The sequence below is a fragment of the Stegodyphus dumicola genome, chromosome 5 (genome assembly GCF_044657685.1).
Source record: "Stegodyphus dumicola isolate Sdum_Otavi_A_Nest chromosome 5, ASM4465768v1".
Classification (NCBI taxonomy): Eukaryota; Metazoa; Arthropoda; class Arachnida; order Araneae; family Eresidae; genus Stegodyphus; species Stegodyphus dumicola.
This window is the reverse complement of record NC_140772.1, coordinates 125931329-125946999: the sequence shown is the minus strand read 5'-3', so window position 1 is coordinate 125946999 and position 15671 is coordinate 125931329. Positions and strand designations below refer to the sequence as shown.

General features: G+C 34.7%; 1 protein-coding gene across 1 annotated transcript in view; it reads left to right on the top strand.

The window, feature by feature from the left end:
- Window positions 1-15671, top strand: part of LOC118183554 (guanylate cyclase 32E-like) — a 459050-nt gene that overhangs the window by 358728 nt on the left and 84651 nt on the right. The window contains exons 10-11 of the mRNA XM_085817033.1: window positions 2896-2965; window positions 13748-13865. Of these exons, the coding sequence (XP_085673159.1) occupies window positions 2896-2965; window positions 13748-13865 (188 nt within the window). The remainder of the gene's footprint in view (window positions 1-2895; window positions 2966-13747; window positions 13866-15671) is intronic.

Below are 15671 nucleotides of genomic sequence, written 5' to 3'. Positions count from 1 at the left end.
ATGCACATTATAATTCTAAAACAGGATACTGTGGCGGGAATGAACAGCAGAGGAAAACCAAAATGCCTGAAAAAGAATCCCCCCCATCAACAAGATGTTTATACAAAATATAAACTATTCATTAGAAATTTCCAAACGAGAAGAATATAGGTTTCTAGAATTAACGATCAATGGAAAGGAGATCTATTATTTTTAGAGCCCTTTAGCGAATATAATGGAGCAACAAATTATTTGCTGACCGAACTTAGTCTTTAGTAAATATGTGGGCTATTCACATAAATAGAAAAACAGGAGAATAAGTCAGAAATGCGTTTAAAAGAATTTTTAGAGAACAAATTCGCATGTGAACTAATAAAAGCATTCGCATGTGGACTAATTCAAGAATTCGCATGTAGACTAATTCGCATGTGGACTAATAGAAGGATAAAGCAACAGAGTTTACCAATAAAAATACTCAAAACTTGTTTAATGTTAATAATAGTCATTGATTTGATACAGAAAATGTAGAAATTAAATGTGCTATAATTGAGAGATTTAATAAGAGTTTGAATGAGTAGATCAGAAAATATTTAGATGCAAATGGAACTAAAAGATATATAGATGTGCTAGTTAAAAATTATAATAATTCGTATCCTCGATCTATAAAAATCACACCCGTTGAAGCATCTATTAAAGACAATGAAGACGTACATTCTAAGAATTTATGACAAAATGCCGAGAGAAATTAAAACGCCGAAATCTAAAATCGGTGATACAGTTAAGGATTTCTAAATTTAAACCGTTTTAACAAGAGGATACGATAAATACTTTATTGAAGAGATTCTTATTACTTAAGTTTTAAACACAGATCCTCATACGTACAGGCTGAAAGATCTGAAGAATCAGGAAATTGAAAAAACTTTTTATAAAAAGAAATTGGTTAAATATGATAAAAAAATAAAATGAGAAAATTATAAAGAGGAAAGGAAATAAGCTGTTTTTTAAATGGAAATGTTATCCAGAAAGTTTTAATTCTTGGAATGAGGGGAAAAAAAGGTCCCTTAAAATCCTCTTCAAAGTTCTGAATTTTCCTGGTCACCTTCGAGGTCAGTTTCCATTACAGTTCTGCGCCGTAGAAAGCACATACGAAAACATCTCGCATTATGGAATTTACCGAGTCACAGATAATGCGTGTATTTGAGGAGAAAGAATTGCTTCATCTGGCAAACACCAAAGCGTTAAAGTAAATGTCTTTCTTCTTTTAAAAATATTTTGGCATTCTGCATATTATTTTTATTGTTTAACTTCATCAATTTTTTTTTAATTTTATATAATTTTGTCTCCATAATTTTTTTAGATCATTGTGTCGTTAAAAATGCATTTTATGCGTGTCCTGATTTTAAAGACTTTTTTACTTTCTTTTGCGAAGTAAAGGAAGTATTGTAATCAAGAAAAATTTCGAGTATCATATTTCAACTAATATATCCATTTTGACCGCTCTCGGATCCATTTGAAAGATGCTTTTGCGTGAAATTTGTACGTACGAACAGAATAAAGGATTCTTTTCTCCAAAACGGATTGTAAAATGGATTCAAAATAATTTTTTTCGTGACGTCTGCTCATAGGTTTTCGAGGCTGGTCCTGTGAAAATTTTGGAGGTTTAGCGCTGATTTTTGTTGTTTGACTTCTGAATTAGTATGGTATTGTATTTGTAATGTCATCGTCATCAGCAACTGTATCTCCCGTACCACAAGTTCTCTATGCCCTAATGATAAACGTTTCAATTAACACCGATGCCTGGCGTAAATACGCCCTGTGGCGGTGTTCATCTCAAGACGGTTAGTGTGAAGGAGCGACACCAGTTCTGCCAATGGCGATGTGTTGGTGCTTCCCACACTTAGTCCTGTCCTGTATTTCATAATTTTTAATGAAGGTGCTTTCAAGTTTTGTGCACTTCTGCCTTGCCTTGAAGTGAGAACTATATTGACTGAATCAGAAATATATTTCTGATGAAATTTGAGGAAATAAGTTTAAATGAAATGCAACAAAAAACGTATAAAATTAAATAGGAGGTACAAGGAAGACATATGGTTTCCATATCATGTTTTTAGTTTAAAAATCTGAATCTCCCTCAGTGTGTCTTAGCTCTGAAACCTCCAGCTGGCAATATGAACCTATAAACAAAGCAAGATTTGAAAAATGATCTAAATTGCTAATTTAGGCATATCTTTCCATTTCTTTATTTGTTTTATACTCTTTGTTAGAAGCAAAAGTACATTTGCTTTTTGTTACCCTCAAGGTGATCTATCTAGGTCATTTATTTACTACTTATTTATATCGATTTTAAACTTTTATTTACAATCTGTAACAGAATTTTACAGTATAAAATTTGAATTTAAGATATAGAATGCAGGCTAAGATTAAATTTAATTTTTCTGATTTACATATTAAAATTATGCATTGATTTTTGATTGAATGTGTATGAAATAACAAATAACTATTTTTTAATTAACATATAATAATAAATACTTTTTTTTTCAAATTTTACATACAATAGTAAATCATTATTTCTCATTGTTAACCAGATATCTTTAAATATGTGCTTATCATTTACGATAATTACGTATTAATTTATTTCTCCTTGCTACTATATTTTTAATTTTATATTACGTAGCTACTAAATCTTTTTTCTTGTCTTATATTTTTTTAATCCTAAGTGTGGTTTTACAGAATTATACTTCCTAATTTTCTTGTTATTTGTAATAGATTTTTTTTCTCTTATACCAAGGTATACGTTTAAAAATTGTTCGGAAGTTTATAGATTACAAAAATGTATATTGCAATTAATATATATTACCACAATAAATTTTATGTACTTTTATTAATAAATGTACTGAAAATTAGTTTTTATTTCAGAGTGGAAAATGGCCTTAATATACGCGGTATGTTGTGCCGTTACAATAATTTTAGGAGCAATCTTAATTCGGTAAAGTATCAGTTTACATTTCCATCAAACAATTATTTATTTCGTCAATGTTATTAAATTTAAATAGTTGCACAAGGTCTGCAAAACCGTTACAGATTTATAACTGATATCAGTGCCCATCTACGAGGTTCAAAGAAAAGTCAGGATGAACATACCCAGTAAAATGAACATACTCAGAGTGTATACGTTGGATGTGTGTCTGATAAAGCAGATATGTGCAAATGAATTTAAGCGCTGTAATCTCTAAAATTAAAATTATGAAATCATTTTTTAAACTCTGCAATGAAATGAAACATAAGAAAGTTATCGGTTACAAAGTCTTAGAGCATCATTTATAAGGTTGATCAAAATGTAATGAAGTATGGATACACACAAATTGAAATAAAAAAAAGTTCGTCTTTTGATTTTTGAGCAAAATTTTCATTTATTGCATTTTCGACTTCTTGAGTATTGTGGACGTTCTTGCCAGCAATCAATAGTACAGTTATAAGATATTTCTCCTGCCTTCTAGCATGTCTTCGTGGTGCAATGGTCAGCACATATTCACTTAGATTTTAAAAAGTCACGAATGTCTTTTTGTTTTCTTGACTTTTGGCGTTTAGTATAAAATTTATTTCTAATGATATGGAAATCAATAATTTCTGAAGCACTGTAGCTAGTACTAGCCTCGGCAAAAGAGATAAACTTATTTAGTGATTCTGCAGCTTCTGCCCAGCTGATTTTTTCCTTTTCTTCCGTTTCGGCATCTGAGTCATTTTCTAGCCGTTTGATGATTTCTAGTTTCTGATTGAGAGTCAGTGTTACGTGTTTTCGTTTCTCTCCTTTTGAATTCGAAGGCTTAGGTTTTGAAAACATGGTCACTGTACAGTTACTGTTAGAACTGTTGTACTGTTAGAACGAAAATCACTTTTTTTATAAACAGCTTCAAAAGTTACGTTTACTGCGATGTGAAAGGACACAAAACAACAACGCACAAAAAAATGGCGAAGACGCTTCGTGATTGATTAACGGAGCTGCACTGCACCTGAATTTGTTGTGACAGCTGAGACTAGCCGGCCGCTAATTGTTTCCGAACAATACCGAGCGCTTCCGGATGATCTCGAACTACCCCGAAAACTTCCGAATAGCTCTCGAGCGGTTTTATTTGCTTTAAAGACACACTTTTGGAGAAAACCAAAATTTTTACAATTTTCCGGAGCGATGTCGGACTATCGGGCATTCCGGACTGTTGGATGCCGGACTAATGGACTTCTACTGTATATTCCTATAAACAGAATGAATGTTAAAAAGTCGTCTACCAGCCGCACATCTGATTTTCATCTGATTTTTATGGAAAAAAATGCGGCTTATACACGAAAGAATACGTTACGTTATTACTCTCTGATCACATGGGTAATTTCTAAGCATAGACATCCAACAACAATACTATCAGTCATACGTCACTGACTGAGTTACAATAACTATCAGTCATACATCACTCACGCGAAATAAGTATTAGTTATATATCATATCTGTCATTTACAGCCATTATCATAGGTACAGAATCTAGAATGCATGGTTTTGAAGTAAATATGGTTATGACGATTTTTTGTCATTTTTAATGATATTTCTGCCATATACAACAAATTTTGTGCTTATTCAAAATATTCTCGTTCACCTATTCGTTTATTAATTGACATTTCTAGTTACTTGACGTTTCTTCCACAGTCCGGAGAGGCATACACTAACATAAAGATTTAAAGTCATTCGAATACTCGAATGTGTAGGCCTGCTGAATGAAGAACCTGGCGCCGTACTACTCGTCTCTTTATTCTGTATTGGAAACGTTTTGTTTGATTAATGTGAACTATACAGAAAACGTTGGCTTTACTCGTGACTGACATCTCTGCCATTTCGTCATAGTTTATTATTATCCCACGATACTCATCGGACTAGTAGCACTGCATCGAAAGCTTAACAAAGATTTAGATACCTTACATTGTCTCAGTACACTTATCACTCTCGAAATTATCGGAAAAAATGAGAAAAACATCTGTATTTCAACTAAAATATAGCGCATGAATCGTCCTCTTCTTTCTTGCCTTGTGGCTTACATTCACAATAGAATAATTTAGTCCCATAAGGCAGCTTTTAGAGGATATGTGCTTGGGCATATGGCTGTATTTAGAATCACTGACAGCGCTTAAGCAGGTTGATAGACGCCCAAGTGGCCATTTCCAAGTGGAACAGCTGCCCTTTCGATGAAGTATAGTGAAGTATTTTTGAGCTTTACGGCACAGAAGGCTAATAATGCCTAAAGACCCTAACATTCGAGTATTCGAATGATTTCGGAGGTTTTTGGCTTAAGACATGCCTCTACTTTTCAAGCTTCAGTACGAAGGTGAAGAGCATAAATTAAGCCCTCAGTGGCGTCTTCAAAATGTTGAAGAACTATGGCTGAATATGAATATGAATTCTTGTCATAGGTAATGAATACCATGAAGGGGGGGACGAATGACCCTTGGCAGGAAAGTATTTCTCGAGCATAGTATGGCAGGCGTAAGATAAAAAAAGTGATAGACATTCGTCTACAATCGTGTTTATGCCAAAAAAAAATGTATTCTAAACCCAGTTTTATATTGGGTTCCGTACGAATTGTATTATTTCACTTTGGTACATTCCTGAATACTAATTCTTAGTCATTGAATGATTCCGTGCATTGATGTAATTGTTTCTTTTTTATTACATTTCTTCGTCATAGAATTAAGTTAAAGACAGAACTTTTCGCTATTCTCAATTTTTATTTGATGCGGCATATTCACTTTACTACAACCAAATCCAAAGTATACCATCCGGGACCTTTCATTCTAATATAAATGTAGTGCGTACGGACGTTTCTTTAGAATTTCATAATTTCAAGGAGGAATGCAGTCAGCTTTTGATTTATTCTTTAAGTATTTAATTTTAATTTGTGATATCAATATTTTCTACACTTTTCCTTGTTTGTTTTATAAAAGTCAATAAAAATAATCTAAATTTAAATAAATGTATATGTATTTTGAGTTTGGGTAACGACTATAGGACTGATCATTTAGCAATGATGAAAAGGGTGCGTAGGGCAAAAGAAGTTGAAAATCACTGCTTTAAATCCTGTGTATATATACATTTCCAATAGAATAGTTAGAGGCTATTACGGGAGTAAGATAAAGGAAGAATATCTTACCCATCTTGGGAATCCGCGATTGTATATATTTTCGGGGGCCATTGAGCTGCAAAGTTTGATTCGAATGGGTATATATATATATAAACTTAAAGCATCTAAAGCAGTGTTTCTTAACCTTTCTATCGAGTCGCACCCCATTGAATCTGAAAACATATCTCTGCACCCTATTGAAAAATGTGTTTTAATTTTTTTAGTCTAGAAAAATACATTTTTTGCGAACCTTATTGTTTATTGAAAAACATTGTACATTTTATATAAATACAAAATAATATTATTTTTATTAATGACTAGTCTGCTGTTGTTTGTTCATTTTTATACTGGAGAAGGGAAGTTCCTTTTTTGAAAGACGTACGCGTAAGTCATCACTTGCATTTAAGCGATTTCTCGCTTTAGTTTTTATGTGCAAAAGCGATGAAAATCCCATTTCGCACAAGTAGATGGTATCAAAGGGTAAGAGTAACTGCAGTGCTCCGTTCGCCAACTCTGGATAACGTTGTAACTGTGAACACCAGAATTGTTGCTATTCTGATTGTTCGAATTCCATTTGAACATGTCCACTTGCTCGCATTTCAAGAAGTTGATCTTTTTTCAGATCACTATCATCCATTAAATTTAAGTCAAATAGAAATGGATCCAGTATCCATCTCTGAGTATTGGTAATATTTCCGGTAAAAAAATATCCATTGAATGATTCGCTCAACCGTCTCAAATGTATTACAATGTCGGGTATAATTGCATTCTTTTCATTTTTCGCAATAACAGAATCAAGCAAGGGAAAGTTTGTAAAATTCCCCTTTTCTACTCGACGTATCCAAATTTCTAATTTTGCGATAAATGAAGATAATTTTTCACTAGATATTATTATATTTATACCAAATCCTTGCATTGATAGATTCAATTCATTTAAATGGCTAAGTATGTCTGCTAAGTAGGCCAGCCTCAGCATTGCATCAATACTCTCAAAATCTTTCACTAAATAACAGTTTTGACTAGTCAGTAATTGAATAATTTCCTCATGCAATTCAAAAACTCTGTTAATCATGCGACCCTTAGATAACCATCGTATTTCGGTGTGTTATAGGAGTACGGTATGATCAGCACTGTTTTCTTCGCAAAATGCACAGAAAATGCGATGATTAAGCGCTTGCTCTCGGATGTATTTTACTACATTTACTGTTGTAGTTAGATGTTGTTTTTAAACTTTCTGGCAATGCTTTCGACGCAAGTGCATGACGATGCAACATGCAATGCGTTATTTATTATAACTTCTGGTAATTCTCTTTTCATGTGTGAAAAAATTCCTGAATTTTTGCCTAACATTGCTGGGGCTTCATCAGTGCACATTGAGCCAATCACATTCATTGGTAATTGATATTTAGTAAAAAAATCTTTCATGCGATTGAAAACATGAATTCCTCTCGTATTCACCTCCAATGGCTCACAAAATAGAAATTCTTCTATCACGTCTTTTTCCTTAACATACCTGACAAATACCAAAAGTTGGCTACAATTATCAACATCAGTTGACTCATCGAAATACATGCTTAATTTTAGTAGGCTGATTTTTATGTCTTCAATTACTTGCATTAAAATATCTTAACTGAGATCTTGTATTCGCGATCGTATAATATCATTCGATAATGGAATCTGTTGGATTTTTTTATGTGCTTCAGAATCTAAAACTGTTTTAGCAATAATTAAAGTAGAAGGTTTAATCAACTCTTCAGCGATCGTGTGAGGTTTCTTTTTTTTTTTCACATAAATATGCCATTTGATATGACGTTTCTAATAAAGGTTTTTGAATTGCTGGTCCACACAATTTTAGGATAGTTCCACTGGTATCAAACCGAACCTTCTTGGACTTCAAGCTGTTCATGCTATGCGCTTTTTCGCCACCATGCAGATTGTTGAAATACTCTAATAATTTTGATGGTTTGAGATTGCTGTTTGAAAATATTTTGGAACACAAGATGCATTGCGGTCGTTGCGTGCCATCTTTTTCGGTTGTGTAGGTAAATCCATAACCGGAATACTTATCGTTCCATTGTCGTTTTTTTGACATAGTGGGGTTCAATATAATCGATTTAATTATTTAGAAATAATGTAATATAATATACATAATGTTCTTACGTTTGTAATATCACTGAATCCTATTCGGCTTGAACGGGCAATTAAGAATGTGTTAGTCTCAAGAGGTTTCTGGACAAGTCAGAATACACAATACACATGTTGCAGACACAAAAGTTGACTCAACCTAACACAGGCGCAGTAGATGCAGATACAAATCTGTGAATCTGTAGATTCCATTGGAGTAGCACATATTGAAGCTGAGATAACGCTCTCTACTTGTATTCCCACAAGGTTTTTTTCTTTTCTCCGTCACCTAGCTGCCTGTTCGCGTTCATTTGTAGCGTTACATGCCTTTTCGTAGCGTAGTACACTGGTGTGCAAAAATTAAGGACGAAGTCGAAAAATTAGCATATCAGCTGAACGAAGAGGCAGAGCGGAGAGAAAGACCAATCAGGAGATTAAGTAAGGTGATGTACGGTAGCACATGCGCAGATATGTAGGTAGACGTAATGGAGGAGTGTCTGAGTAGTATAAAGCATGTTGTCGGTGTAAGATCAGTATTTCTGGCAAAGAGATTGCACGCCGTATAGCAGTTAAAATCACACCGAGTTTCTTCCTCAGCGAGAAATGGCGAATAATCAATCTGTTAAACGACATCTGGATGCTTTTACCCGAGGTCGAATCATTGGGAAGTTGGAGGAAGGCCGCAGTGTGACAAGTTTGGCTGCAGAGTTCGGAATTGCTCACAGCATCGTTTCACGACTTTGGAGACAATTTCAAACTACAGGAACAGCTATCCGGGGTTTAGAAGTGGTCGTACACGAGGAACCACACCCGCAGATGACCGGTATATTGCCTTACAGGCCAGAAGAAACAGGCGGCAGACAGCGGGAGAAATCGCTAGACACACGACACAGGCGACTGGACGACCGATATCGCGTTTTACCGTAGCCAGAAGACTGCACGGTGGTGGTTTGTTTGCACGACGCCCTGTACCGTGTGTACCTCTGAAGCCTGCCCATCGGAGAAGGCGTTCTCTGTGGTGCCGGGAACACCGGAATTGGAGAAACAATGAATGGGGACGAGTACTCTTTACAGATGAGAGCAGATTCAGTCTGAGTAGCGATTCTCATCGCTTAGTCATCTGGAGAGAGCGGGAAAGCCGCAATCATCCCTCGAACATTATTGAAAGGGACAGGTATGGAGGTGGCGGTGTTCTCGTTTGGGGAGCCATCATGCTTGGTAGTCGTACAGACCTTCACATCTTCGACGCAGGTTCGATCAACGGGACCCGTTATTATAACGAGATTCTTCTTCCATATGTGCGTCTTTTTAGATGCGCTATGGGTCCGCAGTTCCTTTTCATGGATGACAATGCACCATGTCATCGCACAGTAGCTGCCAAACAGCTCTTAGAGAGTGAGGATATTGAACGTATGGATTGGCCGGCACGATCTCCGGATCTCAATCCCACCGAGCATGTATGGGATTTTCTAGGCAGACGCTTGGCAGCTCGTACCTTACCACCAGTAACGATTCCGGAGCTTCGATTGGCGCTGCAAGACGAATGGGCAGCAATGCCTCAACAACTCATTGACACCCTCATTCTCAGCATGGGCAGACGCTGTGAAACCTGCCTAGCAGTCAGGGGAGATCATATCCCATATTAAAGACCGGATGTTTCTTGCTGGACACCCATCACAGGGATGTTTCGGCCTTCAGTCGCATTGCGCTCCATGCCACTTTTTCAGTAAAGCTTCTTTTTATCCCTCTGATTTCTCTTTTAGTAAGTGTTGCTTACATTACTCATGTCCTTATGTATTGGGGATCTTACGGTATTAAATGTGTTGATTTGGAAAGCTTTTGTAAAAACCGTCTCGTCCTTAATTTTTGCACACCAGTGTATATACGCCCATCGGCACCGGCTCTTTCCTGTGTCTTTTGCCGATAAGTGAGCTAGGTGCTACCAATTTTTTTAGCTTCAATATTAGGGACACTATTGCAGATTTCAAATATTTTATTATAAGAAATTTAATAAATGATATTTAGTAATTTTTATGGTTAGGCTTCTCCCGCACCCCCAAAGATACATTCTCGTACGCCCAGGGGTGCTGGCACCCCCGGTTCTACCACTGATCTAAAGTAACAGATTTTAGCTGTTTAAGGCTCAGATTAGATTTTGTTATTTAGAGAAATCTCTGTGAAAAGTTTCTCGTTTTCTTGGTATTAAAAGTTTAGTTTAGCATAATCGGGGTCCACCCAATTTTTTAGTGTTGTTTAAAATGACGTTTAATGTACATTTGTTTTGCTCTTTATTTGTAATTACTTCTGAATTTCGATTTTGCATGTAATGACTTTTTTTTTTTTTTTTTTTAATGTTCACTTTACAAAATGTTACGTTTTAGGGTTATTTTCAGTAGTCAGTTTGCCACAATGTTGTGTTTTATTCTTTTTTCCAAGTGTTTCGAAATCGTGTAGGGAAAAAGGGAAAATTCTGCAGATTTGAGATTGAATTTTTCGGTTTTATTTGAATTTTAATGTCTTAAATGAAAATTTAATTGTACTTTTTTCGGTTTCTGATCTTAAATGAACCAGGAGAACGAAACATGCTTTCGAAACATATTATTCGACTTTTCTGAAGTGTTGTTTAAATGACAATTTTGTTTAATGCATATTTGTTTTGCTCTTTATTTGTAATTGCTTCTGAATTTCGATTTTGCATGTAATGCTTTTAGACCAGTTATTTTTTGAATGGTCAAGTTGCAAAATGTTAAGTTTTCAGGTCGTTTTCAGTAGTCAGTTGGGCACAATGTTATGTTTTATTCCTTTTTTTTTTTTTTTTTTTTTCAAGTGTTTCGAAATTGTGTAGGGAAAATTCTGGTACATCTGAGATTAGATTTTTCGGTTTTATATGAATTTTAATGTCTTAATTGAAAATTTAATTGTACTTTTTTCGGTTTTTGATCTCAAGAACCAGGAAAACGAAACATCTGATTCGACTTTTCTGAAACTGTATTTCATTTTTCCCTGATGAACTCTGAATTGGAGTTTCAGCAAAGGGAGATTAATTTTTATCATTTGTATTTTTTTATATTTTACATGTCGCATTTTTATTTTTCGAGTTTGTTCTGCCATGAATTCTTATTTTAATTTTGATTTGTTTAGATATTATGTTAACATCTCTTACACCGCTACAATTTTTAATATTGTTGAGGAATTGCCTTGCTTTGATTTCAATTGAATATTTACTTTAGATGCTTTAAGTTTATTTTACTTCAATCCTGCAGCTATAGCGCAGGACCGTTCTAAAGAAATTTGTTTTTAATGTTTAGCCTATTATTATGTTTCTTTTTGTATATATATTAGATTTGAGACAATTTTTTCTTATGATTCTTCATCGTGAGTTAAAATTCCAAACCCTGTACAAAATTAAATTTCCTTATTGAAAAAAATGCACATTTCGTTCTGTTTATATTTTTTCTCACAAAAACTGCATTTCAGTCTTTTTATCATGCTTTCAACTTTTTTTTACATGATTTTAAGCAATCCGGGAGTAAAATCGAAAGGAATGCGGTGGCAAAACTATTACTTTAGCAGGGTAACTGAAGTGAATTCAAAGCAATCTTGATTGTAATTTTCGCCTTCAGGGCATAAGAATTTAACTTTGCAATCAAGGTGGTAAGGACTGCATAGCGCACTTGAATATCTTGTTTTAAGATTGTATGTTATCTGGAATTAGATAAATTATTTGAATTATTATATGAAAACAAAAATATTATTCTTGCTTTGCATCTCATGTTTATCACTTTTCTAGAAGTCCCTTCGGAGTTTATCCTGTTATAATGAAATGTACTAAAAAAACGGAACAAAAACTCTTTTAGTACATGAATAAGTTTATACATAAAGTAGAAGTAATATATAATGTTTCAAAGCATTTCAACAGTTTTGCTCAATTAATTATTGTGATATCGGTAAAATGCTTAAATTTATAATTATATAATTTATAATTCATCTTCATAAGATGTTAAATCTGTTGTAACATTCAGTATTCTTAGAAGTAGGTCTAGTAAAATAAACTGCTACTAGACCTATTTGAAAAGGCTCTTTACAAACGGCACAATCTTTGTGCTTACAAATCCACTATGCACTTGAGGTAAAACTAAAGATAATGATAACTAAACTAAATTCAAAGGTAAGCAGCACAAGACTACACAATTTAATTTATCCCAGCAGGTTGACTCAAAAACTTACACCGGCGTGCTATTAAATTTGGCAGCAAGAATGTGGAGCCGGGATTCAGAATTTAAACAGCTAAGTACAAATAACAACGTGCGCGCTCATTAGTGAAATACGCTCTGACTAACTTTATGCTACTTCAGTTTAAATACAATCTCGTTCACCCTAACTCATTTACATCCCGACGAGGAAACGCGAGGGAAACAAGAAAAGACAGCAAGGTTAACCAATTAAAATAACTATTCGTAAAAATAATATAAACCTCACACCGTTAAAGTTTTTTAAGTATTATCCTCCTTCCTTTCAGCATGCTTTCGTGGTGTAACGTTAGCACACTCGGCGCGTATTCGATAGGTCCTTGTTCGAGTACCGGAGAGGGCATTCCTCATTTTTCATGTCTCTTGCTTCAAAACAATCTAATGACTCTACAGTGGCGCCCGAACTAAAAAGTGGTGGATGACCATTCATCACCACCAGGACTTGGCGACTGGTTCGCCTAATCATCAGCCTCCCTTTAAAACGGGGTATATAAGGTATTTTCTCCGCCCTTCCAGCATGCGTCCGTGATGTAACAGAAGCACACTCGGCGCGTACTCAAGAGGTCCCGGCAAGGGCATTGCTCATTTTTCATGTCTTCCGTATCAAAAAAACCTAATGACTCTACAAATACAAATCTCTGTACATACAAGTATAACAAACATAGCAGGGAAATATTTTACAATTACCCATTCCATGAATATAATTTAATGTTTTCTGTGTTTTGATGTTACTGAGAATGAAAGTATTTTGTTTATACTAGTGTGTTTGGGAGTTGATGTATAACAGTTTTCATGCAATTTTATAAAACTTGCAAACCCACTGTGTAAACCCTTGCTTAACTCTTAAGCCAAACATCTTTAGTAAATAATTTTACCATATTGGAATAATCTTTCTTATTACGCGCATTTTCAACACTGTTTTATGATAATTAAATACTCATCGCCTCCTGTAATTAGGACTATGATTAAAGTTGTTAATTTATATTCGCTACTTTCTGATTTGTTTGAATATTGTACGAATTCGTCGGTAACATAAGTTTAATAACATTTATCCTAGAAAATAAGGTATTTCCCCCCTCCTTAGTCAAGAACTTTAACCAGCAATAAATTACTTTTCTTCTCAATATTAAATTTGGACTTCTTGCTTACTATAAAATCTTTTAATATTTTATTTTATTGAATAAATTTTTATTGCAAATCGCAGCTGTGCTTATTGTTTAATCTACGTATTTACAGACACTACCGATACGAACAGAAACTGGCTTGTTTGCTGTGGAAGGTAGAGATGAAAGATCTGTTACTCTTGAGGTCTGACCACGATGGAAGATTCCAAAGATTTCGTAACACTCTATACGTCAGTATCATTTCTTTTGTGAGCATCAAGTAATTTTTAATCTGATTTATATTTCTTGAAACTTTGGAAATTTTCTGCATTAAACATCTTATGTACAATGCACAAAAAAAGGAAGACAGTTCTATATATCCCATTCTACTGGGCCGATTGACGAAATTCAGATTGCTTTTTTCATGTCTCGAAAGCGCGATTTAGGATATATATTAGATTTATATATAGCATTGCTCTAATATAGGTATTTTGATACAAAAATCAGACATTTTCTGAAATAACATGCCAGTTCTTTTCCATATTTCGATTCTCCTACTCAAATTATGCCTAAATATTAAATTTTGTAAAATTTGGTGCGAAATTTAAGCAGAAATTCAAAACTTTAACTCGGCACACTTTTATTCAGTTTGAAACAAAAATAATTCACTTGACAAAAATATTAATTTATAGTAACCGATTTCACTTTCCCTTTTCCCACTGTGCATCAGCGGAAAAAGGGTGCATCGTTCATTCTTTCATATAATTTTAACAAACTGCGTAAAGGAAATTTAGTGTTATTATCGCATATAACAATATGCCAAATCTGAAAACAAGCCAATATATGAATTCACGTATATCTTAGAACATTTTCAATAAAAAATTGTAAATTTTTGCATGTATGCTTAGAAGTACTTTAAGGGAATAGTAAAACTTTTATCGGTTTTAATCCAAAATGTTTTCCGAAAAATTTATAAAAATTATTTTAAAATACAAATTTTAAAAATAAATCATAAAAAATCTGCGAATTTTATAAGGTATGGATATGGATATGGAGAAATGTTGTGGACACTCATTGTTTAACCATTGGCAATGTGGGTATTGTCCAGCCACACTAAATATCCAGATAAATTACACCCCCAGGACTTATAGGGGATCCTGCCAGGCGTTGCTTGCAATGCTTTGTATTTTACCAGACCGCGGGCAGTGCCTTCTTTTTTCCTTAAATATACATTGGTGTTTTTACAGTTGGTGCCTTTCTCACGTACATGCTATGAAGGGCAGCTCCAGGTCTGCTTGCATACTATGTTTTAAGTAGTAGCTTTGTTATATTATTCTAGGTTGTGCTGCATAGTTCAGTGCCTCTTGTGAAAAGGAAGCTCATTATATCGGAGATGGATGTTCTTGATAGCGTTTCTAATAAAGGGAGTCACTTCACTCTGTGAATTCTGGACTTTTAGATGATGTTCAGCTGTAAGGGTTCAGCTGAATATATAATGGTCGGGACTGCCTCTTTCTCCGCATGCACATTGATCTGAAGTTGCTAGTTTCCTTGCATAGAAGTACGTGGGAAAAGGGCCATGCCCTGATAAGAACCACGTTATTTCTCTAGTTATTAAACTGGGAGCTGTGCCTACTTTCGGGAACAACTGATAAGTCCTTCCTTGTTCGGCGTTGTCCCACCAGTTCGGCCATTCAGCTTGTTGGTTATGATTTTTTTAAGGTGCGAGCCAGGCCATGGTACTGATAAATTTTGTGCATTTTGACCCCTAGCTGCTTCTTTGGCTAGGTTGTCAGCCTCCTCGTTGCCTTTTGTCCCTGCATGTGCCTTCAGCCAAGTTACAAAGAAGTGTTGATTTTGTGATGCTGAAGTTCTTTCTGTAATCTCCTGGATTAATTTTGATCGGTGGCGCGGGTTTGCGATGGCATACATCGCTGAAAGACTGTCTGTAAAGATATGTGCTGCTTTTAGGAAGTTTGTGATGCTGTATTTTATTGGTTCATGAAGCGCTACTGATTCCGCTTGGAATACACTATTTTGTTGATCTAGGTGGAACT